Genomic DNA, 26099 nt, shown 5'->3' with positions numbered 1-26099 from the left:
ATTAAAACTTCAAAATTTCTTCCATTTTATCAGTACTGTACTGTATAATTAACTTCGATGAGCTTAATATGTGCAGATGCAAAGACAGATATTTGTAAGTTGTAGGGCAGCTGATTCACAACCAAATGAACCCAGGCTAGATTCCTCATCACAGACATTTGAACATGTTTCCTTACACCTGATGCATCTGTTCACTTGGCAGTAAATTGGTACCTTAAATTTATGCAATTGTTATAGGTTACATCCTAGACAAAATCAGTAGTTGGCTTAGGGGGACCTCAGTTAGCCTAACAGGCTTCCTATCACTATCTCACTATGTACAGCATTTGTCTTTTTATTGGTGAGTAAATTAATAATAATTCAATTTATCTTTGTAAGTTTACAGTATTAAATGCAGAATTTGTTGGGCCCTAATGATTTCAGATATTTTTTTTGCTTTACTGCATTGGAAAGCTTAGTGCTTCTCTTGATAATTACAATATTGGAAACAGTGTATTGTATAGCCAACATTTTGAGTGTACAGTATATTCAGATTTTTAACCAATTTGGCTGGAAAGAAGAGTTGTGCCAGGCTATGGGGTCAATGACTAAGGGCCCTGATAGACAATTGGTCCAGTTCAGATGATTCAAGTCCTTTTCCTTTCCCAACAGTACATGATCCACTAGGGCCAAAATGTGGTTTACATCAAGCAGCCATAGAGGCTAATAAGGACTTATTGTACAGGTTCCCTAGTCATTGATCGGTGTCTATTAGTGGTGTGATGATAATCTCGAAGTACAGTATATATCTGACAATTTTGAAGTCTCTCTTTAATCTACTTATGGGCAGTATTATCATATTAAGTCATTATGTTTTAAAACTAAAGGTAGTTTTCGTTACTTTGCTCATTATGTTTTCATCATAAGGTTCAAGTTTAATTGCTTTTCTCTTGTTTTATATTCAGTGATGTATACAAATACAGGGTTTGTAGTTCTCGAAGACTTATAATTATTCGAACTTGTGCTAAAATAAAAGTAATGCATTTATTGTTAGCCATACGGAACTCTTACCGAATACAGAAGAAAAGGTTGAGTATGCAGTTGAAGCTTTAGGCATGTATTACTACTATGGTGTATGTACAATTAAAGTATTATTATTATTAAACAAAAAATATATTTGCAGAATCTGTACTATAAAACTAATGTCAGCAAAATTAAAATTGTCAGCATTAGTCTCCAAGCATGAGAATATCTTTATTCAGTGGGAATATCTTTATTGTAATACAGTAGAGCTTAAGAATTAATTTTTTTTTTGTGAGTACGTTGTAATATTATTGTTAATACAAGTATTGTATAGTGCAGACAATAACTCTCAATAGTGACTGAAAATTAGATTACACGACTCGATTATAGCCCAGGACAGACTGAAACATCAATTCTTTAATGTTCAAATTTGTGGGTCGGATGTTTATTGCAATGTGATTGGTGGATCTTACTCCTCCAGTTACATGAACAGTCTGTACTACAGTATAGTACTTTATTGATGGCTTGAGGAGGAACGCATATATTTCATATACAGTGTACGGTACTCTGCAACATGACATATTTCATGACATTTTAATCATTTCATACATTTTGTAAAATTTAACATGGAAAGTGTATACAAGTTTTTGTATGAGTGTCGAGTTATATCACGCATTTTATACCTTAATATGAAAATATTGTAGCGGCTGTTTCTGTGATAAGATGTTCATGTTGACAGAGAATAAACAAACCATTTCCTTTAGTTTATAATTTTATATACCTTAGGATACAACTTTGAATGCTTAAGAAAGATAGATAACTAGATGCTTTGTCAAGTATCATTTGTGTATTCAACCTCTAATTGAACATGATTTGTATTATGGAACTTGCAAGCCGAGATTAACCAAAAGTGGGTCTGTGGCTGTAATTTCAGCTTGGCCCTCGTAAATTAATCACTTTTAAGGAATCAACCCTACTTGAACTAGTTTCTTTAGTTTTAACCTGTAACCCTTCACCATGAAAATGTTGTCTAGTGGTTTAGTAACTACATATGTGAGGAGAGAACAGAAACCCCCGCAAGAGTAAAGACAAAGTAAAATGTATTAGCAATTCCTCAAATATTCAGATAAACAGTGTATATATACCTTCTTGCATACACTAAATAAACTTTAGCACTGACTATCATGGCAGTACTGTACTTGTGCCATCACAAGTAGAGTAGTTGTATGTATACTCATTAACAATTCAATACGAGATTAATTTGAGAAAAAATTAATCCAACAAATCCTCAATACAACATTATAATTTATATTTTTCATGACCTTAAATGTTATTATGTTAGTACTTAGGAAAAAAATGTCCAAGAGGAAATAATGGCTTCTGCCAAAATTATTAGTCTTCACTGACAACTCATTACAGAAATCGATTTATTCTGTGCTGCCGAAGCTCTTCTACAGTAGGTTGTGCAGGATACGTTCGAAATTGATCTGAAATAAAGATTACTTTAGAAATGATTATAATTAGGAAAACAAAGTATTACAAAATTCTTTATAATACTTTGTATTCCTATAATCTTGCAAATTTATACAGTAGTTGCATTATGAGCAATACTACACTTGAATTATGTGTAGTAATACAATACCATATATTTTTTTTTACTGCAATGTAATTTTGATATTCCATTAACATAAAACAAGTTTATTACAAAAATAGACAAAAGTAAAAAATGTAAAGAAGGGTTCCTTCATTATTTGAACTAGACATGCTTCGGGAGCTTGCATAATGCTTTAGACCAGCATTTCTTAACTGGGGTTCCTTGAGAACATTATCAATGTTTACCTTTTGTGATTAATAAATATATATTATATATATATATTATTTGTGCAGTGACATTCCTTGAAACATGGAAATTATTGTATTTCAAGGGTAAAATGGTTGAGAAACGCTGCTTTAAACATTTAAACCACCCTACATAAGAAAATCACAAGATCAACTAATGTAATATATCTTGTTTTCTTACCATTTTCATTGAACTGGTTCCCTTGTGAAGATTGCTCTGTTTGTGTATAAGAGCCATTAACATTCCACCCATAATTCTGTCTTGAATATTCTGGTGGTGAATCTGGAAAAATTATTGATGATCTGAAGAGGTACGTAATAATTTTTCATTTCGGTATAAATATTGAATATTATAATATGAAATGTCATAAAAGGGCAATTTGCAGACAAAATAGTGCATAAAAGACTTAAGGAAGCAAATAGATGGAATAAACTTTAAAAGTTTATAATAACACATCATAATTTATAATAATAATTTTAATAACCCATATTATGTCAAGTTATTTTGTGTAGTGTAACAAGCCTTGGTTCAGTATATTGTGCATGGCTTTAGCCAATTTGCATACTTGACAGGCTCTTAACTTAGCCTTATCATTGCATTTGGATCAAATTACATAACACCAGTACAAATTAAATACAGCAGCAATGAAATGCCTCTTTCTAGTGGGTTCCACAGTGGCTTTACAAGCTACCCATTTGAAGTCACAAACCTAGAGTGCCACACCAGGTTTTGATGAATCATGAGCACCTACCAGAGACCAGAATCTGACCCCTCTCCTTAATAAAGGCACATGAGAGTTCGGGGATACAAAATTACCAGACGAGACCAGAAATGCAGTGTGAAGCAAACAATGTTTGTACGACAATTGCAACCCCGATTGCACACTATGCACACACTCCATGTCTGGGTCCAATCATCAGTTAGCACCACTCCAACTGGCAGCCCCTAGTGACCCAAGAGTCCCAGCCAGCCACCCCAGCTATTCATGCACTGCTTGAGCAACAACCACCAAACACTACAGAAAAGAGAGGACAAGGCAGGAACAAATAGCATCTGAAGGACCCACCAGAAAGGCATTTCATTACATTCAGAGAAGGAATAGTAGTAGTAGTAGTACTTGGGAAGCAGGGTAGAGACGGCAGTAATTTCATAGGGATTCAATGCTAGGTCAACCAACCCAAAGCCACTCGTATCCAGAACGAGTGCCTGGGGAACATTGACTAGGTACTGAGGTGCTGAAACACACTTAGTACCAAAAATAATGAGCCCAAATATGGCATAGAAAATGTTAAACAAAAAAAAATTCATGGATGTCATGAACCCATGGATAAACAGCAGGCTGGCTAAACTTTACCACCCGAGACAACTGGGCCCTGAAGCAAAGAACCAATACCATGGTCCTCTGACTTTATTTATGTAGACGGGCTGCAATAAAAAAGCCAAGGTCCATTCCATGCACTTGCCAAAACCCCTGTTTATGATTGAAAAACGGTTTACATACGACTCACAACTGATGACATCTGAACACTTCCAGAACAAGTGCTTCGCTGACAACTTTTGTTCAAACCACAACGCTGTAAATGCTTCACCCACGTACTACAAATACAAATAATCGGCAACAGAACCTAAACACCTAACCTAACCAATGCCTAAATATGCACAATATGCTAATACATAATAATATTAATTTATATTTGAGAAAATTCCCATTTTGAATGAACAGCATGTTAAAATTGATGAATACTTCTGAGGTCGACCGCTGGAGAATGGACTTTGTTTGAGAATGGGTTGTTTAATGAGTCTCTTGTGAAGCACAGTATCAAAGATCTTGCTAAAATCAAGATATAGAAGCTTGCAATCTTTCCCACTATAAACTGCTTGAAATATACTGGAGAATAATGAAAGTAGATTTGTTAAATATGAGTGGCCCTTAGTAACATCATGTTATGAATCATTGATTAATCCATTTTTTCAAGATGTGAAGAGATAGCTTGTGCAATAATTGATTCAACCCATTTTCCTACAATAGATCTAATTGGATGATAGTTTTACACAAGTGGTCTATTTCCTTCAGTGCCATATTTGCAACTCTCCACAACTCCAGCACTCAGCTTGACTCTTAATGCTTTATTAAATATGCAAGACAAGGGCTCACTAAGAAATTTACATTCTTTAAGCACCCTGCAAATACTTTGTCTTGGAAATCATTAGTTGTTGTTTGAAATCTGCTTACAGAAATAAAACCACATGAGACCATAAGCCATGGCAGGATGTGCAAAATAGCTCCATTGATAAGTAAAGGTGCAATAGGCATGCTGAGAGAGAACTCAACAACATCTAAGGGTCAAGAGTTTTCAACACTCTCCCACTACACATAAGGGGCATAACTGGCCAACCTCTGTGTTCAAAAAGAGAGAAACACCTTCCAATGATACCTGATCAACCAGGCTGTAACTAGTGTGTCAGGCTGCAAGCGGCCACGTCAAACAACCTGGTTGACCAGACCACTAACCAGGATGCCTGGTCAGAGACCAGGTTGTGAGAACATTGGTCCTTGGAATCAACAGGTAGACCCTGGGGACTTGTTTGGCTTCAATTTTTGTTTTATAAATTCCTTCCTGGTAACTAATAAACTAGTCAACTTGTCCTCTTCACCAGCTGCATAGATTTGATCAGGTGCAAGCCTGTACCCCTCAACACAGAGTGAAATTCACCACTCTGAATGCCATGTCACCACATGTGCCCAGGTACCTTGAGTGATAATATTGTATGGCACAACCCCATATCAATCAAGTCAAAAGTAGACTAGTTCCTAAACCACTGGTTACCTATACTGAATCTGTACATTATTATATTGTATTGAAAGCAATCTAATAGAACAACACTTTTTAAAAACATCTTGATAATTATGCACCTACATATTAACTTTTCATGAAATTACAACAAATCCATATATTTATAAAACTATGAATCACAAGATTATTATAGTACTGTGCCCAACTGCTTCACAATTAAACACTTGGTTTAATGGACTCGTCTCCACTTAATCTTATTCTTTAGTTAGAAAGTCTCTACACATACTATGGACTTTAAGCCCTCCTTCTTACATAACCTATACAGTATAGAGTATCTATATACTGTACGTGTATTCTACAATATTTCATTAACATATTCAAAATGACATTCTTCAGTTGTTCTTTCAATCAATATTTTACAATCCATCTGCCCAATCAAACTTTTATCTGCACTATTGTAAATCTTTTTGTATTCTGTCATTAGTCACACAAATTATTCATCATTCAAATGCTTTCCTCAGCTTTGCACATTTTTCTCACAATTGAATTTACTTTCTCTTAATTTCATATAAGATAAATTGCATATAAGCCAATACATCTATTGCTACTACGAGAGGTCTGTGTTATACCAACACCCATTACACGAACACTCATTCATCCAACCAGCCTCCCAAGTCCTCGTTTTTGTGTTACATCCACTAGATGTATAGTATATAAATCTATTTCCACATGACCCACTAGTGTAATACTGTAGCCTACATTGTTCCAGCCATCAGTACTGTGATCCCATTGGTAAAGAGCTAATCCTCTTCACTCTGTTCTAATAGAGCAAGGTAATTTCACATATAAGTGTTAGCACAATTAGTGCCAGGGTGGGGAATAGTTGTGTTCTTTTCCTTGACACTTGCCATCCACAGCCATTGGCTACATGATTCTTATGTTTATTCCTTCACAAAATTACACTGTCATTGCTGCTGTATAGCAGGCATTCTCAGTTAGACAATCTCGGTAAGACATGGAGTCTGTGAGGTGAAGTCAGTCAGTCTCAACCTCAGTGGCCACCCAGGAACTGGTTGAGGGAGGGTGGGGATAGGTGGGTGGATATGGAAGGGTGTCGGGTAGGGATTGGGACAGTTTCGGGTGGGGTTTGTAGAGTATTGGGGGAGGGTATCATGGGTGGGGATGGGAGTGTATACAGGGAGTCTTTATGGGAGTGATATTTCTGGGAAAATGACAATGTTAAAGTGGCGCCTTTCACGACTCCTCAGTAACCCAAAAAACTTGCATGATTTGAACAAGACCAGATCATGTTTACCCTGTTGGTGGGGGTGGGGTGGGATCCTTGGGTTGCTGATGGAAAGAGGGTGGGAGGTGTTTACTCGTGTAACAAATTTCAAATGGCAGTACACATGTATTTTGGTTTATTTATTCATGTAATTAGACCTCTTAATTCTTCAAAAACAGCAAACTTTGACGAGCACAATAACTCCATCATTCAAAGTATACAGTATACTGCAACATGCTGTATTTTTTTTTATATGTCCCCAAAATATTGATTTTCTGAGCATTTTTGGAGATCTAGGAATGCATGCCCATTTATAGCATTGCATCTATGGAAAGTCTCATTCTGCACTTCAAACAAATGTTGCATGAACAAAATTTTCAGGGTGTAACCCGTTGTAATAGGAGACTACCTGTACTGTACTTTGTAATTTTTTTTTTGGTTTACAAAAGAAATGTAATATTTAGCATCCATTTATAAAAGGAGGGAAGAAACACTCATCATTTATACTCTTCTATATATTATCTTTACCTTGATAGGGATTTGAGCCAACTGTGCTCCGTGTGTAGGTATATGATGGTGCAAATGATCCACGAAGTCCCATTACTGGTATCAAGCCACAAATGCCATCAATTAGATATTTTAGTGGCCCCGAAATATAAGCAACTCCCACCAATATACCTGTGAATAAAATAAAAGCAATCATATATACAGTATGTAGGTGTGTGTGTGTGTGTGTGTGTGTGTGTGTGCACACATGTTGACTCCAAAGATGTCATGGTATACTGTACATAAATTTTGGTTGTTCAAACTGTGCATATATCAGGATAGCAAATCTTGGCTGTACATTACACTATGTATGTGTTTAATGGCCTGTGTAGATGTACATATCCTTACGTGAATTGTTCTATGCATGTAATATGTATGTGAAGATATGTGTGTTCAACAAATATATTGTAGTGGTTATCACTCATTTTGCTAGAGGGGTTCGGGTTCAAATTTTGAGAAAGGTGGAGAGACAAAGTATCATTCCTTTATTGTTTGCACCCTGTAGTAGAATTGGATGTAAGATGATTGGTGTAGGTGTTCTGGAAAAAACACACAGAATGGTTTAAAATGAGCTGTGGCAAAATAGATCTTAGCCTGTAAGCATGAGCCAGAAACCCTTGGGCCTGCACATTTCAGTGTTAAAACAAGGCTTTTGAGTTTAGATGAAATGCTCCTTTCTGATCTGGCCACTCAACATTTATGCCTCATCATTGTGGTGCTCCTTTCAATAACCACACCAGGTGACTATAGAGGAAAGGAAATATTAGAGCTTACTCAATCCAAATGAGAATGAGATTTTGTTTAAGCTCTAAACCCACTGTAAGCATCACTTGGAAGCAATTGAGTGGCCAATTCATAAGGCATAAATGCATTGAAGCATTTTTTTTCTGGTGAACTCGATAACTCTGCAGCTACAACACTGCAGTTGTAAGCCTTAGGTAACTGCACCAGGTCACAGATACATCTTGAGCCTACTGGGAGCCAGGACCAGAATCTGGCTCCCTCTGAAGTCAGTGGAGTTTCAGAAACAGAGATCATCCCAAAACCAAGAAAAACTCGCCAGAAAGCATAAGCACAACAAACTAAGCAATCACTTGAAAGAAATTAGTAACCCTGAGGAAAAAAGGGGCAAACATTAATTTCTATGGGGTAAACATCCCCATCTAGTTACCCATGGGGTAAACTGTCTAGTTGCAGCCATGATATGCCTGGCTGCAATTAGATTACTGTACAGATTGCTCGAGGTCCCTGCCGGCCAACCAGTTCATTCATGAACCTCTCAAACAGAAATGCCCCTATCTCCCACAGGCAAGAGGGGAATAGGGCAGAATAAAATGCCCAGAAAACGACATTTCTTTACATTTTATGCCCCATATATAGGAGGGCCCTGTCAATAGCATCCAAAGCTAACTTATAAAAAGAGCTTTTAAAAAGCTGGCCTCACCCGCCAAACAAAATACAAAACAAACAAAAAATATATGTACTGTATATAAATATAAAAACAAACAATATGTATAAAACAAAACAGAAATGACAGACTGGGCTGTCATCTGTTCTAGGTCTGGATAATCCAAGAATTTGGGAAAATGACTTTAGATGATGGGTTTTCACTGTATGTGGGATGGGTATAGCATTGAGGAAATTAAAGGAGTGAGGCAACAAAATGTGGAATGGTGAAATGGGCGACACAAAATCTACTTAGGCGGCATATCTTGAGGTTATCTTGAGATGATTTCGGGGCTTTAGTGTCCCTGCGGCCCGGTCCTCGACCAGGCCTCCACCCCCAGGAAGCAGCCTATTTACTGCTAGGTAACAGGGGCATCAGGGTGAAAGAAACATTTTGCCCATTTGTCTCCGCCTCCACCGGGGATCGAACCCGGAACTTCAGGACTACGAATCCGAAGCGCTGTCCACTCAGCTGTCAGGTGCCCCCTACAAATACACACTAACAAAATGCTTGAGAACCATTTAATGAGAAGGGTGTACAAGGGGGAAATAAAGGAATCAAATGGTAGAGACAGATGATCAGTATCATAGAGGAGCGAGTAGAATAATATATGAAAGAAAGGGTAGGAAGTGAGGGGCTAGAGAGCTTGGAAGACTTCAGAAATGCTTGTGTGGTAATAGAGCCCCTGGAGAAACTTGTGCTGGCCAAACCCCCACCTGATGGGAAGTTCTCAGGAGGAAGTAAGGTATTTTGGATAGTAATAAAAATACAATTAAATTACTTCTAAATTTTAAGAAAAATTATTAGTAGGCCCTAAATTTTCACATATGAATTCAAAATGCATGGTTTACATTGCACCATTCATAAGAGTATCCCAATTGCATCTGTTTAACAATAACAGAATGCACTCTCTGAATTTCTTGCATCATAGCACCTTACAAACATTTGTAACTCTCCTGTATCCCAAGATACCCACATGAAAATATAGAAGGTAATGTTGACTTTAAATAACTTACAAAGTTTGCTTTAAAGTCATAAGATCCACAACACTGTCCCCTTCCTTGGACAATTTTATAAGATTAACAAATCTACCATAAGAAAAATGCTGCCTCGAACAAAGGCTCTGGCCGAGTCAAGCTCGGTGACTGTCAAGATATCAGACATCTCCCACGTCTCATCCCTATTACCCACCACAAACTTCACCTTATAGAATCTCACATTATTTGAAAATTGTCTACATTATTGGTGGACACCACTTAAATATCTTGTCCGGTTGTGGCAGGAGTAGATTACTAGTGTATTTGATTTGTGTTGATTTGACTTGCTTGCCATTTCCCGAAAGCATCTTCCATGTAAATTAAGGGTAAGCTGTGTAAATTAACTATCTTTAATGCCAATTATGTTCAGTCTTAATATACAGTACTTACCAGCTAAGTGTCCAATAAAAGATGCTCTTGGCACAAGAACTTGTATAATAACAAGCTCTACCCACACTGCATACTTAGTTGGCACCAAAATTCCATGCACATAATGAGAAGCACCACCCTCGTAGTGAGTTGTTAAAACTTTTAATGCGAAGAGTACACCTAGATACAAAAAAAAAATACAAGATAAGTTTAACTAAAAAATTACTAAATAATATAAATGCAGGGTAATATGGATAATAGATAGGCTTATATCAAGATCCTTCAGTATAACATGTATATATACACTGGCTGCCTGTCTCCCAACAATGAATTATTGAGAAAAATTAATAATTAAAGTGGGAAAAGGAATACCTTTCAGGAAGGAGATAAAGACTTATCTCTCCTCTTACTATATCAAACTGGAGAGAGAGAATAAACAGAGTACCTTATGGGTTTGCACTAGAGCCCATCCTAATGCAATAGATGTTAAAGATTTAACAGTGGAAGCAAGTTCATTCTTATTAATATTTGCTGACAATGATAAGCTAATAAGAAGAATCAGAACTGAGGACTGCAATACAGTACATTGTAACTTTTTTTTTTATCTTGAAATGGTCTGAGAAATGGCTACTAGACTTTAATCATGTCAAATGGAAGATTATGAAGATAAGAATTGGAGCAGGAAGGTCTCATATACAGTATGTAATAAAGGGAATGCAACTTTCAACTTTCAGAAAAAAGAATAATAGTAGACATAACTCGATATCTAACACCAAAGGCACAAATCAGCAGAATAGCAATGACAGCATATACCAAAAATTTGGTTGTCCTTCAGAAACTTGGACAAAGAACCTTTCCAAGTGCTGCATAATTGTCTACATTATTGTACAAATCATACATTATTCTACTTACATAATTGTCTACAATATCAACAAATCATGAGTATATCCTTAATGAGAACCATTTTTTAGCTTGCTGCCCCAGCATGGAACCCCTGCATACAGAAACACAAAACAACTAGAAACAATACAGCAAAGATATGCAACTTAGCTTGTTCCAGGGTTAAACAGACTGAGTCATGAAGAAAGGCTGAGGAAACTGGACCTCACTACATCAGAGACAAGAAACAATAAGGCAGACAGGATAATGATATACAAGATACTAAGGAGATATTGACAGAGTAGATAGAGAAGCAATGCTCAAAATGAGGAACAGTAGAATGTGGGGACATAATTTTATATTGTTAACAGAAGAGTCACAGATATCAGGAAATAACTTTTTCTATCTAAGAGTCATAAATGAGTGAAACGGACTAGATGAGGAAGTTGTCAAAGCCAATTTGATACAGTTTTAAATGTAAAACATGAAAAGACAAATTAATGAAAAGTCGCTGAACTGAGCTACTGATAGTCGAAAGACTCGACTCTGCAAGCACAACTAGGTGAGCATTTGTATGCCCATACAATAATAATAGGTCAAAGATTTAAGCTAACTAAACAAAGCTGCCAAATAAATAAAATAAAATTCATTTTGCAGTGATACAGTTGGAACAAGTCAGAAGATGGTGGAGGCCGAAACCTGCAGTAGTTTCAAAGAGTCATGTGACAAAGAGTGCTGGGAAGATGGAACACCATGAGCATAGCTTTCATCCTGTAACTACACTTGGGTACTTATAAAAATTAAATGAGCAAATGGAGCAACTTTGGCAGATGGAACTCGACGTAAATAAATGCCATCTAATAGAATATGCAGCAGAGACTGAAGGCTTTAAATGTGCCAAAGCTAGAAAAAGAGGAATTTTAATCACCACACAGAAAATAACAGGAATCAACACAGTTAATAGTGAAGACTTTTCCAAACCTGCAACTTCAAGAAGAATAGGTAAAAGACCTAAGCTAAGGAAACAACTGTGTAGAAAGAGTTGTGGATGGTTTGAACAATTTAGGTGAGAAGACAGCAGATGCCAAAATTGTCAGTAGTTTCAAATGCATCACATGGCAAAGAGTACTAGGTAGACAGCATACAACAAGCATAGCTCTCATACTGTAACTACATTTAGGTAATTACACACATGACTGGTCAACTGATTTTCTGAAGGGTATCATAAAATTGCTAAACTTTAACTCACCTGAAAATCCAATGGCACACTGCCTCATATATGAATAAGTTTCAAAAATTTCAGTAGCTCCCCAAACGAGGCCAACATATGTCAAACTTGTTGCTATTGTAAAAACTGCTAAGAGAATGCAAAATTTTACAGAGCCATATCTGAAATGATAAGATTTAAAACTGAATATCTTACTGGTATATGAACTACATATACAGTATATAAATGGAACCATGCTAATTATATTAATGACAAGAGAGCATTAAAAAATTGAGAAGCAAGCAAAAAATTCTTACCTCAACTCTAGTGATCGACCTTTAAGCATCAACGATGCCATATTGTAATACAGGTGGATATCATCAGCATGTTCAATGGCAGATAATACAAGTCTACGATAATCTTTATGAATAAGGATGGATTCTCCACTTATGCAAACATCATAGCGGTCCCACGGAGGATTTATAATTCCTAGGAAGAGCAACGTCTGTAAAAAAAAAAAAAAAAATCCAGTGTTGAAGACACTGAGATGCCTTTTTCTGGTAGATTCCCTCTATATCTCCTGGAGCTACAAACCTCCAGTTCTCCAAACAATGGTATTACACCAAGCTCTAACAAATCATAAATCCCTACCAGAGGCCTAGGTATCTGGCCCCTCAATACAGGCATAGGGGTGGGAATTTTAGATCAAACACAGTCGAGGGGAAAACTACCAGTGATAGAAGGCACCAAAACAAGCAACTGCTTAGACAACATTTGCAACTCTGATTCAAACTTTGTCCACACTTGTCTAGTTCAACTGTTAACACTCTTGCCAACCCAAGGGTCCAAAAGAAGCTATCCCAGTCATTTTAGTACAGCTCAATAGTTTAATTGGTACAGTTTTAGCTGTACACAGGATGTATAGGAAAGTTAGTCCCTGCACAAATTGAGTGCTGCCTGTATATGGACACATGTTTATGTAAGATGGCCACATCTAATACCAAAAATGTAGCTGTGTAAGACAGGTGATGTGTGTCCCCATTGAAATAAAAATGGAATTGATGCAGATAATTGGATGCAGATAATAAATACAGTACCATGCATACAATCACCAGAAAATATTACATAACTACCATACAAGGAGCAAAAAAAAAAAAAAAAAAAATGAAAATAACCTGTGCATAAAATCTTTTAGGTAACTAACTTTAAAAATACAGTGTGACAAAAAATTGCATGAGCTAATATTTTTTTTTGTAAAGCAACCTGCTAATCAATAAAATTATAATCTCACCTGACCAACAATGGCAAGCAGTGTAACAGGAGGTAATGTATTTATGCCAACACTATATAATTTATGGGCCAGGAGCAACAGTCCTATTCCAATCATTGGCCGTCGTTGTCGAGCCATCTTTACCTCTTACACCTAATGCTGGTTTTGATTCCTGAAATGCTTGAGTAAAAATAAGTATTGTAAATTAATTTATATTAAATTAAGAAAATGTTAGTATACACAACACTCTTCATAATTCCACTTCCATACAATGGAGTCCTCTTAATCAATGGGTCAAATCTACCTGTCAGATATTCCCTCTGAAATTCAGATTAGTAGGAACAAAATCCAGATTCTGAAGGGGAATGTGGTGAAACCCAAAGTGCCAGTTTCCAGGTCTAATAGGTGATGCCTTATGAAGTAAAAGGAAACATTGTTTTACTGGAGAGGGAATCAAACTTGGAACTTTTCAGTTGTGAACTGACTGTAGGACCCTGGTATTATAATGCAACCATTATATACATACAGAATTTTACCAATGTACAAAGAACATTAAAGATAAATGTTAGAAAAAATAAGATTATGATTTACAAAGAGAGAGGAGTGGTTAGCTTTATTCTACCCTATAGAATAAACACAAAATGTGGTTCAATGCAAGACTAAGAAGGTGAAGCACTAGGTCAGTAGTGATTTTTTTTTTTATTGGATCCTCATGAAAGATTATGCAAGGAAGAAACATTACTGAAGATTTAAGTTAAGGACAGTGTGATGGCATGATCATTCCACCTCAAATCTGTGGAGACGAAACGTGTACATGGAATGAGACAAATTAATACAGTACAGTATATAATTAAAGCTACTGAAATTGAACTACAGTATTCAGCAAAGATGTAAAACATTGTGAGACATATATGAAAGAGGTATGCAAGCAGAAATATTTAGTGTAAGGTATAGTGGATCAAAGATTAATATTCAATGATAGTCTGGCCATGTGCAAACCATGAAGGATGATAGTTGCAAGCAAAATACATAAAAGCAGGTACTGAAAGAGATGATATATGGTAAGAGGAATAAAACAGGCTAAAATATTACTTTGACAATTACCTCCATGCTTTTTTTCATGAACATAACCTTATGCAATTATAACAGTTGTTGAGGTGACTTGAGTAGACCTATGAGACATTCATAGGGAGGTGAGGTAATATTACCCAAACCACACCTAGAGTAGTTTCAAAGGCTATCCCTTGTTACCAGATTCAAATCTGTCCATTCAATGGAAAATTGGGGATAGACGGTGTAAAAGCTCCTTATGAGAGAGGGAGAGGATTACGGGTTATTCATGCCGTGCCACCTTTTGGGTGGCTTAATCTTAATCAATCAATCAATCGAGGGAGAGGAGAGTTGTGTTCTGTGTCTCAGTCCATACGAGTCTGGGGTGTAGTGCTGTGCATCAGAGGGGAGGGATATTGACAATCTGGTGTCTACAAGGAAGCTTCATCACTGCAGTATCTTGAGTGAGTACTGGTTCCTTATGTTCTAACATCACAAGTGTTGATAATTCTATTGCCTTGATAGGGAAGATAGATTGTGATTTTTATATTGAACTTAATTAAATTATATTACTAAATTGTCCATCTGGTGTATCCATTCTTTTGTTATTCATTCATAGAGAGTTGCCAGTGAATAGTGGAAGGCGACCATGTTCACCCCCCCCCACCCGGTCGGTCACTGTAAAGTACTCATTAACATTAAGGTGAAGGTGGTGGCGGCATTAAGTAGTTTTAAGTTACTTTAAGTCATAATTAGTAACAACTCTCTTGGTGGTGGTATCAGTGGTGATACACCAGAGATACGTTATAAATGGTGGCATTGCGGTGGTCTTTAGTAATTGTGTTTTGGTACGGTTCGGAATGCTGGACTCCAGCATTCAATAATACTGCATGGCAGTATTATTTGGATGACTTCCAGGCTCTGGAGTTGTCACTGTAGATGTATATGCTTGACAGCAGTAGTTGAGTTGCTTATGGATGTAGGTTATAAAGTAGAGCCATATTTTGTGATGAGCCTCCCATGATCGTGTTCTTTAGGGCTGAAAGAATGAAGAATCTTATTTGGACAGCTTGTTTTATATTACCTATATGTTTTATATTATATCTGTTTGCCTGAGAGCCACTAATACTAGTGGCGTCGACGAGGACAGGAAGCCAGCAGCTTTTCGAAGGTCCCTCCCATTTGCCTTGATTTTTTCCAGCTGTACTCTAAAGGTTAACAGTTTTTTTTGGCATTTACGGCTTCGGCGGGTTGGCGGTTTCATAGGTTAATAACCCTGTGGGTGAAAAAGCATCTCCTATTCTCAGTCATACATTGTGGTTTGTTGAGCTTGAAACCACTGCTCCTTGTTTGTTATACCTGACCTTTTGAAGAAATTTTTTGGATCAACATTCTCAGAATTGTTAAGTATTTTAAGTTTCAATAAAATTCACCCTCTCATTCCTGGTTTGCAGTGTTGTTAGCCCTGTGGCCCTCAACGGTTCCTGATACACGAGGTGACTTGGTTCTGGAATTATTTTTGTTGCCCGGTGTTGCACTTTTTCCAGAGCAGCTAAAGATGAAGTCCTTCTGAAGATGTGGTCTCCATGCTTGGATACAGTAATCCAAATGGGGGGTGCACTAGAGATTTACACAATTGAATCACTACCTTCTTTTCCTAGAAGTTAATGGTACGCTTGATTATTCCAAGTGTTTGGTTAACTTTTTTGACTGCTGTCACTACCTGTTGTGCAACTTTCATTGAGTGCTGGATTTTACACAATATGCATAATGTAGGTTTTACGGGTAAGGAATTGGAGTGAATGCATTTAATGGTACAGTATACTACATGTGTTCTCATCTGAACTTCTCATTCATGGAGGATAGAAATATTGTTTTTGGCTTAGGTGGGCTTTTGATGAATTTTTGTGTGAGATTTGAGAGGTTTTATCAATGATGACTTGAAACCCACATTTATTTCCATGTCCAGTCAGTAAGACGTTCAAGACATTTTTGTATTTTGGATGTTAAGTAAGCATGCAAGGTGTTATAGTACACGGACAGATTGTTGGCATATGCCAAGAGGTGAACTGGGTTGGTGTTTAGCATGTCAGCTAAGTTAGGATTTTACCCAGGTAAGAAATTTTTCATATATGTCCATCATGCAAATTTAGCTAGTAAGATTTTGTTAGCAATACCATCCACTTAGATATGTTTATATATCAACAGCTTCACTTCTTGGATGTCACTTCTCTATTCAACATGTTCAGCATAATCACACTAACAGCATTTGTGCTTGAAATGCTGTAGAAGATTCCCTTGAGAGCTATGTAAAGGCCAATATACATTCTTTTTGTTTTCAAATACGTGAAGATATAATGTGCAAGGACAAATATTTGGTCGATAACGGAACATTGAGGTCTCAAACCAGCTTGAAATGGTGTTATGACTGTATGAGTATGTTGTGCTCAAGGTATCAATATTGGTGGGTATTTACGATTTTTTCTAACTTTGCTGAGCCATGATAGTACAGAGACAAGTCTGTATGAAGCAAGTAGGTTTGAGTTATTTCCTACCCTAAGGAAGGAGACGGGGGGGGTGGGATGATGCAAGACTCCCACTGTGAAGGAGTATTTCTTAGTGACCAGCATTCGTTTAAAAGATTTATGATCGAGTTGGTGTGCAGTTGGTGTAATATGTTAGATGAGGTCTTATGGGGTGTCGCTTTCCTTATAATACCTGACGAGAACTGCCTGCTCCAGACTCTGTCGTGAGTCCTCTTCCTCTTGGTGCAGTTTACAGTGTCGTGTCTCTCACTGTTTGTTTACATCCCGGCGATGATGGCAATCTCGCTTCGACACGGGTTCACTAATCCATTTATCAACCCTGAATTAAACCTCATTTCATCCAGCTAATATAACTAAATAACTCTTTGTAACCACAGAGTCTTAAAGTGTAGGGTTTGGTAACATATAAACCGGGAGCAGAGGCGTAATAAGGGTAAATATTTGAGTTTGGCGGTGAGTGACGTCATGAATTAGTGTGGAGAGGGCCGGTAGATGGCTCTGGCAGATCATGTGATGGGATCGAACTGAGGCGAGCTGTCACTACCTTCTCCTCGACCTGTTCTGTATATTTCTACACATATTAGGAAAGGTAGGCCTCGGTTGTCACTCATAAACACCAGAAAACATGTGGAATTAGTGTTACTTCCTATTTGACCTGATGACTTTCACGTGAAACTAAATTGATAATTGTTATAATTTTAATCTGATCCATAAGATGAAGAAATTACTCAATAAAATGGTATTTGTCACTCAAAGGTTAATTCACATTATGCCCAGTTAAAATCTTGAAGGCAGACTGAATTACAGTTGTCATTTATGCTTCACATAATTGAGTTAACATCAATTTCACGTTTTCAAGAAATTTGATTGAAACAATTTATTTCTTATACTTGGTATGGGGTGTTTAAGGTGGTATGAAAATTATATAAGATTTGTGTAAAGATGTAGTACAAGCCTGGTATAATGTTCCCCCGGGTAGGTATTTTAATTTTAGTTGAACGTAGGTGCTTAATTCCTTATCAATTATTTCATGGCACGTTGACCTATTTAATCGTTTTTGTCAGGGACAGGAAGACTATATATTTATTTATATATGTACGTTAGGCCAATGTTTCTCAAGCTTTGTAGCCTTGAAATAATTCCAGGTAAATTTCAGGAAATAATTCCTGGTTTACCAAATTCATTTTGGTAAACACACGGATTTCATTGTCAACTGAATGGAAACGATTTCTGTCTTTGCTACTTATACAGGTTAAATGAGAAAAATTAAAAACAAAAATGACTCAAATACATTTGTGTATGATCAGAATTGACCTATTTATCACTCGTGCAAAATCCCTGGTTACCTTGGGGTTCCGCTGAACCCTGGTTAAAAATGCTGCTTTAGGCTTATATCAAGGTTCCCCCCCTCCCCCAAGGTACCCTCCCCAGGATGCAACCCCGACAACAGTTGCCTAACCCCCAGGTATCTATTTACTGCTATGTAAACAGACATATTAGGTGAAAGGAAATGGGCCCAATCATTTTTGTCCTGCCTGGAAATTCTCGAATGCAAGTCTAGAACGAAGCCAACCATACTAATAACTTGTCTAGCTTCAATTTACATAAATAAATTTATACATATCCCAACTTGTCCAGGAGAGTGGCTAGCTAGAAGTCAATTGGAATTTGGGAAATTAGCCTGATACCCACTCACATGATGTATGGTCAAATCGTTCTCAACACAGTTCGACAAAACTTTTTCTGATTGCTTGATATTTTTATTGTCCTGACTTTTCTGACCTGGTTTTCTGATAGGATGGCTTGGGAAAGGTTAAATTAAGTAGTAAAATCTGTTGGCATACCGTCTTGTATTTACTATTTATGTCTGCAGAATTAAGCTATTAGCTTTTGAACCCCTGCCTTTCTGACCATCTATTTTTCCTCTATTATGTCTACAACATTATATTTCTCTCTAGCTCACACACACAGATTTCTCTCTAACACACGGGGGAGGGTCTGGTAGCTGTATGAACAGTGTGCGAGACTCATAATCCTGTAGTCCGGGTTTGACTCCTGGCGCTGGCAGAGACAAATGGGCAGAGTTTCTTTCACCTTGATGCACCTGTTCACCTAGCAGTAAATAGGCACCTGGGAGTTAGACAGCTGTTACGGGCTGCTTCCTGGCTGTGTACTCACCTATTTGTACTCATCTATTTGTACTTGCGGGGGTTGAGCCTCTTAGTTCTGGGACTAGTCCAGTGGCATACCTCGGAATTTTTTCCAGCTTCGTCTTGTGTTTAACAAGGTACGGGCTCCATGCTGGGGCCGCATACTCCAGGATTGGTCTTACATATGTGGTATACAAGAGTCTGAATGATTTCTTACACAGGTTCCTGAAGGCTGTTCTGATGTTAGCCAGCCTCGCATATGGTGCAGATGTAATTCTTTTTATGTGGGCTTCAGGAGACAGGTTTGGTGTGATATCAACTCCTAGATCTTTCTGTTAGTTTCATGAAGTACTTCATTTCCTATTCTGTATCCCGTGTCTAGCCTCCTGTTTCCACCGCCTAGTTTCATTACTTTGCATTTACTCGAGTTGAACTTTAGCAGCCATTTATTGGACCATTCATTCAATCTGTATAAGTTATCTTGTAGCCTCCTCCTATCATCCTCTGTTTCAATCCTCATAATTTTAGCATCATCAGCAAAGATTGAAAGAAACGAGTCTATACCCTCTGGGAGATCATTTACGTATATGAAAAACAGAATAGCAGAATAGGTCCAAGGACTGACCCCTGCGGGACTCCACTTGTAACGTCTCGCCAATCTGAGACCTCACCCCTCACAGTGACTCATTGTCTTTCGTTGCTTAGGTACTGCCTTATCCAATGGAGTACCTTCCCTTTCACTCCAGCCTGCATCTCCAGCATTTTCACTAGCCTCTTGTGTGGTACTGTATCAAAGGCTTTCTGGCAATCCAAAAATATGCAGTCTGCCCACCCCTCTTTTTCTTGCCTGATTTTTGTTGCCTGGTTGTAGAATTCAATTAACCCTGTGAGGCAGGACTTGCCATCCCTGAACATGTTGATGCTGTGTTACAAAGTTCTTTCGCTTCAAATGTTCCACTGGTTTTCTTCGCACAATCTTCTCCATCAGCTTGCATGGTATGCAGGTTAGAAACACTGGCCTGTAGTTCAGTGCCTCCTGCCTATTCCCTTTCTTTTATATCGGGACTACAGTAGCAGCTTTCCAAATTTCTGGCAGTTCCCCTATTGCCATTGATTTGTTATGCTCTATGGAGAGTGGCAGGCACAGTGCTTCTGCTCCTTCCTTTAGTATCCAAGGGGAGATTCCATATGGGCCTATAGCCTTTATCACTTTATCACATCCTTACTTCATAACTCACATCCTTTAGCACAACTCTAGTAAAAACTTCCTTACTTCCCCACTGGTAATCTCAAACTCTTCTAGTGGTTCCTGGTTAACTATTCCCTCTGTTACCTCTGGAATTTCTCCTTGCTCTAAGACCTCCTGAAATTTCTTATTCAGTTCCTCGCACACATCCTTGTCATTTGTAGTGAATCCTTCTGCCCCTATCCTTAATTTCATTACGTCCTTTACTTAATTTGCGTAATTTACATTACGTCCATTACTGATCCTTTACTGTTGTTTTTCTCCTGATGTGACTGTGCAGCAATTTAGGTTGAGTCTTTTCCTTGCTTGCGATGTCATTTTTGTATTGTCCTTCTGCCTCTTCTCATCCTGACATATTCATTCCTGGCACTCTGGTATCTTTCTCTGATACTCTCTGGTATCTTTCTCTCGTGTGTGTGTGAAAAAATTAAGTTAGTAACAATTGATTGACAGTTGAGAGGCAGGCCAAAAGGGCAGAGCTCAACCCCTGCAAGCACAACTAGGTGAATACATCCCCAGGAAGCAGCCTGTAGCCACTTTCTAACTCCCAGGTACCTATTTACTGCTTGGCAAACAGGGCATCAGGTTGAAAGAAATTCTGCCCATTTGTTTCGGCCTCAGTCGGGAATTGAACCTTGGCCCTTAGGACTATGACTCCCGAACGCTGTCCACTCAGCCGCAAGGCCTTTGTGTGGGATATGACTTACATCCACTCGGATACTCTGTACCAGAATGCCGTCTGTGGTGTTATGGTGCGACCCAGTCAGACAGGTACCCGGGCCATTCTTTTCCCAAGTTCAAATTGAAATATTCCAGAATATGGTTAAGGATCCTGACTGTGGGTGTACAGTAGATGAATGTCAGGTCAAATCCACTATTTACACCTCATCTCTTTATTTTGCACTGATTTTCTAAACTTTCTGGATGTGGTCAATAAAGATTTTTTTTTTTTTTAACCCCGGAACTGCAATCAAATGGCTGCAGTTGTAGGGCCCAAATTCCTATTTTAAAGTTCAGATATCTGAATGAATGATACCTTGGTTACCTTGAGGTGCTTCCGGGGCTTAGCGTCCCCGCGGCCCAGTCGTCGACCAGGCCTCCTGGTTGCCGGACTGATCAACCAGGCTGTTGGACGCGGCTGCTCGCAGCCTGACGTATGAGTCACAGCCTGGTTGATCAGGTATCCTTTGGAGGTGCTTACAGGGTGTAAAAAAATATTTTTTAGAGGCATTTGGTAAAACATGCTCTTACCAGTGAAAGACTGTTTTTGTGTGGTGAGTACTGTCAACTTTCACAGCTATAAAGTAAAGGAAAATTTAATTATTCACTGTATATAACCTTAAACTAAATTTTGTTACTACTTGATGACTTAAGTTTAAAAACTTGTTTGTTCACTATACAGGATCTAGTTCATTAGCACCTAATATTAACAATGTATTGTGTATTTAACATTGCTTACTTTTATCTTTCAGATCAATTTGAGGAGCCTGTCAAAATGTCGTTTACAGAGTACTGGCTGATCTCTGCCCCAGGAGATAAGACATGTCAACATACTTGGGAGAAGTTGAACAATCTTACAGCTGTTCAAAACCAATTAAGTGTTAATCATAAGTTTCATCTTCCAGATCTCAAGGTAAAGAATAAATTCAATTGTTTTCTAATTTGGTGGATAAAATATAAAGTAACTGAAATAATATACAGTACAGTACATTAAAAATATAAGTGCAGTACAGCACTGTACTGTATTTAAAAAGTGTATTGATATAAAAACATCTCATTGAAAAACTTAAAAATGCAGTAGTAGTATATTTAATTTAAAGTTGTAAGATGTGGTGTTTGATTGCTCAACTTGTAAGATATGTAGGACTGGAAATTATCTTTGTCAAAGATTACGTGAGTCACAAGTGTGGTTGTGCATGAGCCAAACAAAATCTGAGTTTACCCAACAATTATTATTTTCCACATGTGTAAGAAATACAAAGTTGCAGAACATAAATAGTTTTCTCTAATTTTGTCGTATTTCAAAGTCATTTGCAGATGGTCTGCAATGTCATTTTTCAGAAACGAAGGTCCCAGGGGTAATAAAAATGGTAGCCTTCAGTTTGTCGCCTGGGGTAGTGCGTCTGCCAGACTAATAAAAAATCTATGCGAATGGGCTAATGGATATTTAATTTCCTGACAAAAAGCCTGTCAAAAAGATTAATAATAAGCCAAACAAAATAACGACTAAGCACAGTGTAAAGCTGTGTAGCCTAAGGTACTGTCCATGCTCCTGTGCTCTCTCATCCTCTTATCAGACATTTGCAAAAATATAAATGACAGCTTCATATCATACTAAGCAGACAGTATTGCCTCAGTAAGAGACATTAAAAAACTAGAAATATCAGTCCCTGTGGCACAGTGGTAATACACTCACTTCACGAGTAATTTGGCTTGGGTTCGTATCCTGGCTGGGGAGGATTGACTAGGCGCCAGTCCTTAACTATACACCTCTGTTCACCCAGCAGTGAATGGGCACCTGGTCGTTAAACAATTTGGAGGGTCATATTCCAGGGAAAATTAAAATTAAGGGGCTTGCCTAAAACGCTATGCATGCTAGTTGCTTTACAAGAATGTAAGAACTCTTGTTTATATTAAAAAAACAAAAACAAAAATGTCTCGGTGACAGCTTCCCCATAGGAGCTGCTGAACTGCAGTACCTCAAGACACTCAATGTTTTCAAAATATTTATAACTGAATTTTGAACATTTTAAATACAATGAAACAAAAATAGAGGTTTCATGCTGTATGATAGTGAATCTCCATTCTACTTTTTCACAAGATAACACTGATGTCTTCCAGTGTGCAATGGAAAACAACACACATTCAACAGTGATAAATAACAGCTACTGTACTAGGGAAAAAAATTTGTGACAAACTGGATACAGGATACATTATTTGATTTGATCTATTTAAAGAGCTAAACAAAGTAAGTGTGGCATCAGTAAACAAAAAAAAACAGCTTCAATTATGAAAGCTTCAAATCCTGGGAGACCAGAAAAATGCTCCTTTTCAAATCACTTTGTGCTTTCACACCCTGAATACAGTACTGCTCGATAATCACGTCCCGCTTTAAGGCAGGACAAGTTTCCAAAATTGAAGGAGTGCAGAGAACATACATTTCACGCATAAATTCTTGCTAAAAAAAACTAAGGTGCCAATAAAATGTGCAAATAATCTTTACCAAACAGAGTTGTAGACAGAATAATTTAAATAAAAGGATGGCGTGTGTATCAAAATCATTGGTACTGTACTGTAGTTTCAAAAAGTCATATAACAAAAATTATAGGGAAATAGCCCTCATCCTGTAACTAAACCTGAGTAATTACATCCACAGAAATGGTAAGGTAAAGGCTTTCATAATTTAACACCTATAAACAAAATTGCATCAAGTCAGGAGTTGACGAGCAGAACTAAAAAGTCAAAGAAGTGGTTTTACTTCAAGTAGCATACAGTATACTGTATCTTCCAGTGACATAGTTTTAAGAAATGTAAATTTCCATTTCCATTGCTCTGAAATATTTTTTATTCTTATTACTGGACAGCGTAATATTTGGCTGCTCTTCTCTGTTCATTTGGTTGTGTCATCACAACACTACCACAATGTCAAGCTCTGGAAAATGAGTGCCCATGGATTTAGTGCAATGTGGAACCTGTCAATGCCTAAATAATTTATCTGTATTGAGTAAAAAATCTTCTTTGTTCAGGTTGGTACTTTGGATCAGCTAGTTGGTCTTAGTGATGACTTGGCTAAACTGGACACTTATGTAGAAACTGTGACTCGCAAGATGGCCGGCTATTTGGGAGAAGTACTTGAGGACCAACGAGATAAGCTTCAGGAAAATCTACTTGCCAATCAAAGTAAGGATTATAGGAGAATACAGTATATAAATACTATAATACCTAAATATTCCCTCTGCTTGATACCTGGTTGATGGGGTTCTGGGAGTTCTACTCAACAAGCCCGGCCCGAGGCCAGGCTCGACTTAGGAGAGTTTGGTCCACCAAGCTGTTGCTTGGGTTTGTTTTCATGTACCGTACAGTACTTCCAGTGCATTATAATAGGTTTTGTATTTTTTTGTCAAAAATGTTGCTTTAAAACAAACTTCATTTGAATCTGCCCAAGAAATATTACCTGTTTTCACTTGTTAAACTTAAACAATCACTTCAAATGTTTGCTGAAGTACTCTACATGCTAGTTTGGGTTATTCAGTACAGTACAGAGGAACCTCGCGTGACGAGCGGCTCCATCTACAAGCATTTTAGGTAACAAGTGACTTGCAGAAAATTGTCTCGATTGACGAGTTCCCACTCAGTTAACGAGAAACCATGTGGTGCTTACTAGCTTTCCTGCTGGTTCTTGCAAATTCTCAGATGCCTCCGACGATGTAAATCAGTGAAATTTAAAAAAAAAATGCTAATGGTGCTGGGATGTAAAGGGGTGACTGCTGTAATGTTGCAAAGCATTTTTGTTTTTTTTGTTTTTTTAGAAAAAAATGTGAAAAAAATGTCAAAAGGATTGTTCAGTGAATGTCAGGCAGGCTGCTCCATTTTCTATACAAAAAAGAACAAATGTCAAAAAGATTCGTTCAGTGTAATTACCTAATTGTACTCGCCTAATTGTGCTTGTGGGGGTTGAGCTCTGTTTCTTTGGTCCCACCTCTCCACTGTCAATCAACTGGTGTACAGATTCCTGAGTGTACTGGGGTCTATCATATCTACATTTGAAACTGTGTATGGAGTCAGCCTCCACCACATAACTGCCTAGTGCATTCCATTTATTAACTACTATGACACTGAAAAAATTCTTTCTAACGTCTTTGTGGCTCATCTGGGTACTAAGTTTCCACCTGTGTCCTCTTGTTCATGTCCCACCTGTGCTGAAGAGTTTGTCTTTGTCCACCCTGTTAATTCCCCTGAGAATTTTGTTGGTGGTTATCATGTGTCTCCTTACTCTTCTGTTTTCCAGGGACGTGAGGTTCAGCTCCTTTAGCCTTTCCTCGTAGCTCATTCCTCTGTTCCGGGACGAGCCTAGTGGCATACCGCTGAATCTTTTCTAACTTTGTCTTGTGTTTAACTAAGTATGGACTCCAGGCTGGAGCTGCATATTCCAGGATGGGTCTGACATAAGTGGTATACAGGGTCCTGAACGATTCCTTACACAAGGTTCTAAAGGGAGTTCTTATGTTGACCAGTGTGTGTGTAGCTGAACAAGTGGTTTTTATGATTATTCTTGTATATATGTGTATATGGATGGCTAGCTGTTGTGTGTGTACCTATCTCCTATTTTATTGTATATGATGAACTTTTTAATAAATTATTGAAGACAAAAGCCATGTTTTCTATTGCATCCATTCAGATATCATCTCTCCTGTTATTTCACATGTGTTT

At 37.7% G+C, this 26099-nt stretch overlaps 2 protein-coding genes across 4 annotated transcripts in view; one reads left to right on the top strand and one right to left on the bottom strand.

The window, feature by feature from the left end:
- Vha44 (V-type proton ATPase subunit Vha44) overlaps window positions 1-26099 on the top strand; it is a 46826-nt gene that overhangs the window by 9643 nt on the left and 11084 nt on the right. Inside the window, exons 1-3 of one of the 2 annotated variants that reach the window (XM_045764010.2) lie at window positions 17736-17862; window positions 22142-22302; window positions 24416-24569. In XM_045764010.2, the coding sequence (XP_045619966.1) occupies window positions 22165-22302; window positions 24416-24569 (292 nt within the window). In that variant the 5' untranslated portion in view covers window positions 17736-17862; window positions 22142-22164. Of the gene's footprint in view, window positions 1-17735; window positions 17863-22141; window positions 22303-24415; window positions 24570-26099 lie in introns of those variants that run through there. The other variant, XM_069313714.1, reaches the window with a different exon arrangement.
- Window positions 1131-17557, bottom strand: LOC123771464 (rhomboid-related protein 4). 2 transcript variants are annotated; one of them, XM_045764011.2, is made up of 8 exons: window positions 17446-17557; window positions 13699-13857; window positions 12725-12912; window positions 12450-12589; window positions 10343-10501; window positions 7451-7600; window positions 3023-3124; window positions 1131-2489 (listed from the first exon to the last, which is right to left on the bottom strand). In XM_045764011.2, the coding sequence occupies exons 2-8, from the start codon at window positions 13813-13815 to the stop codon at window positions 2416-2418; spliced, it is 930 nt and encodes a 309-aa protein (XP_045619967.2). In that variant the 5' UTR covers window positions 13816-13857; window positions 17446-17557; the 3' UTR covers window positions 1131-2415. The 2 variants fall into 2 exon arrangements, with proteins under 2 accessions (XP_045619967.2, XP_069169816.1); XM_069313715.1 differs by lacking the exon at window positions 17446-17557 and adding an exon at window positions 14782-14909 and having other exon boundaries at window positions 2262-2489.

This window comes from Procambarus clarkii, chromosome 76, assembly GCF_040958095.1.
Source record: "Procambarus clarkii isolate CNS0578487 chromosome 76, FALCON_Pclarkii_2.0, whole genome shotgun sequence".
Taxonomy (NCBI): Eukaryota; Metazoa; Arthropoda; class Malacostraca; order Decapoda; family Cambaridae; genus Procambarus; species Procambarus clarkii.
The sequence above is the reverse complement of the archived record's forward strand: the minus strand, read 5'-3'. Positions and strand labels throughout refer to the sequence as shown.

Excerpts from the sequence above, each read along its gene's own strand:
- LOC123771464 (XM_045764011.2), bottom strand. The coding sequence starts at position 13,815 with ATGGCTCGACAACGACGGCCAATGATTGGAATAGGACTGTTGCTCCTG. Across the intron at positions 7,601-10,342 it reads TTTTATTGGACACTTAGCTG|GTATATTGGTGGGAGTTGCT; the intron begins GTAAGTACTGTA and ends TTTTATTCACAG. Across the intron at positions 2,490-3,022 it reads GAACCAGTTCAATGAAAATG|ATCAATTTCGAACGTATCCT; the intron begins GTAAGAAAACAA and ends TCTTTATTTCAG.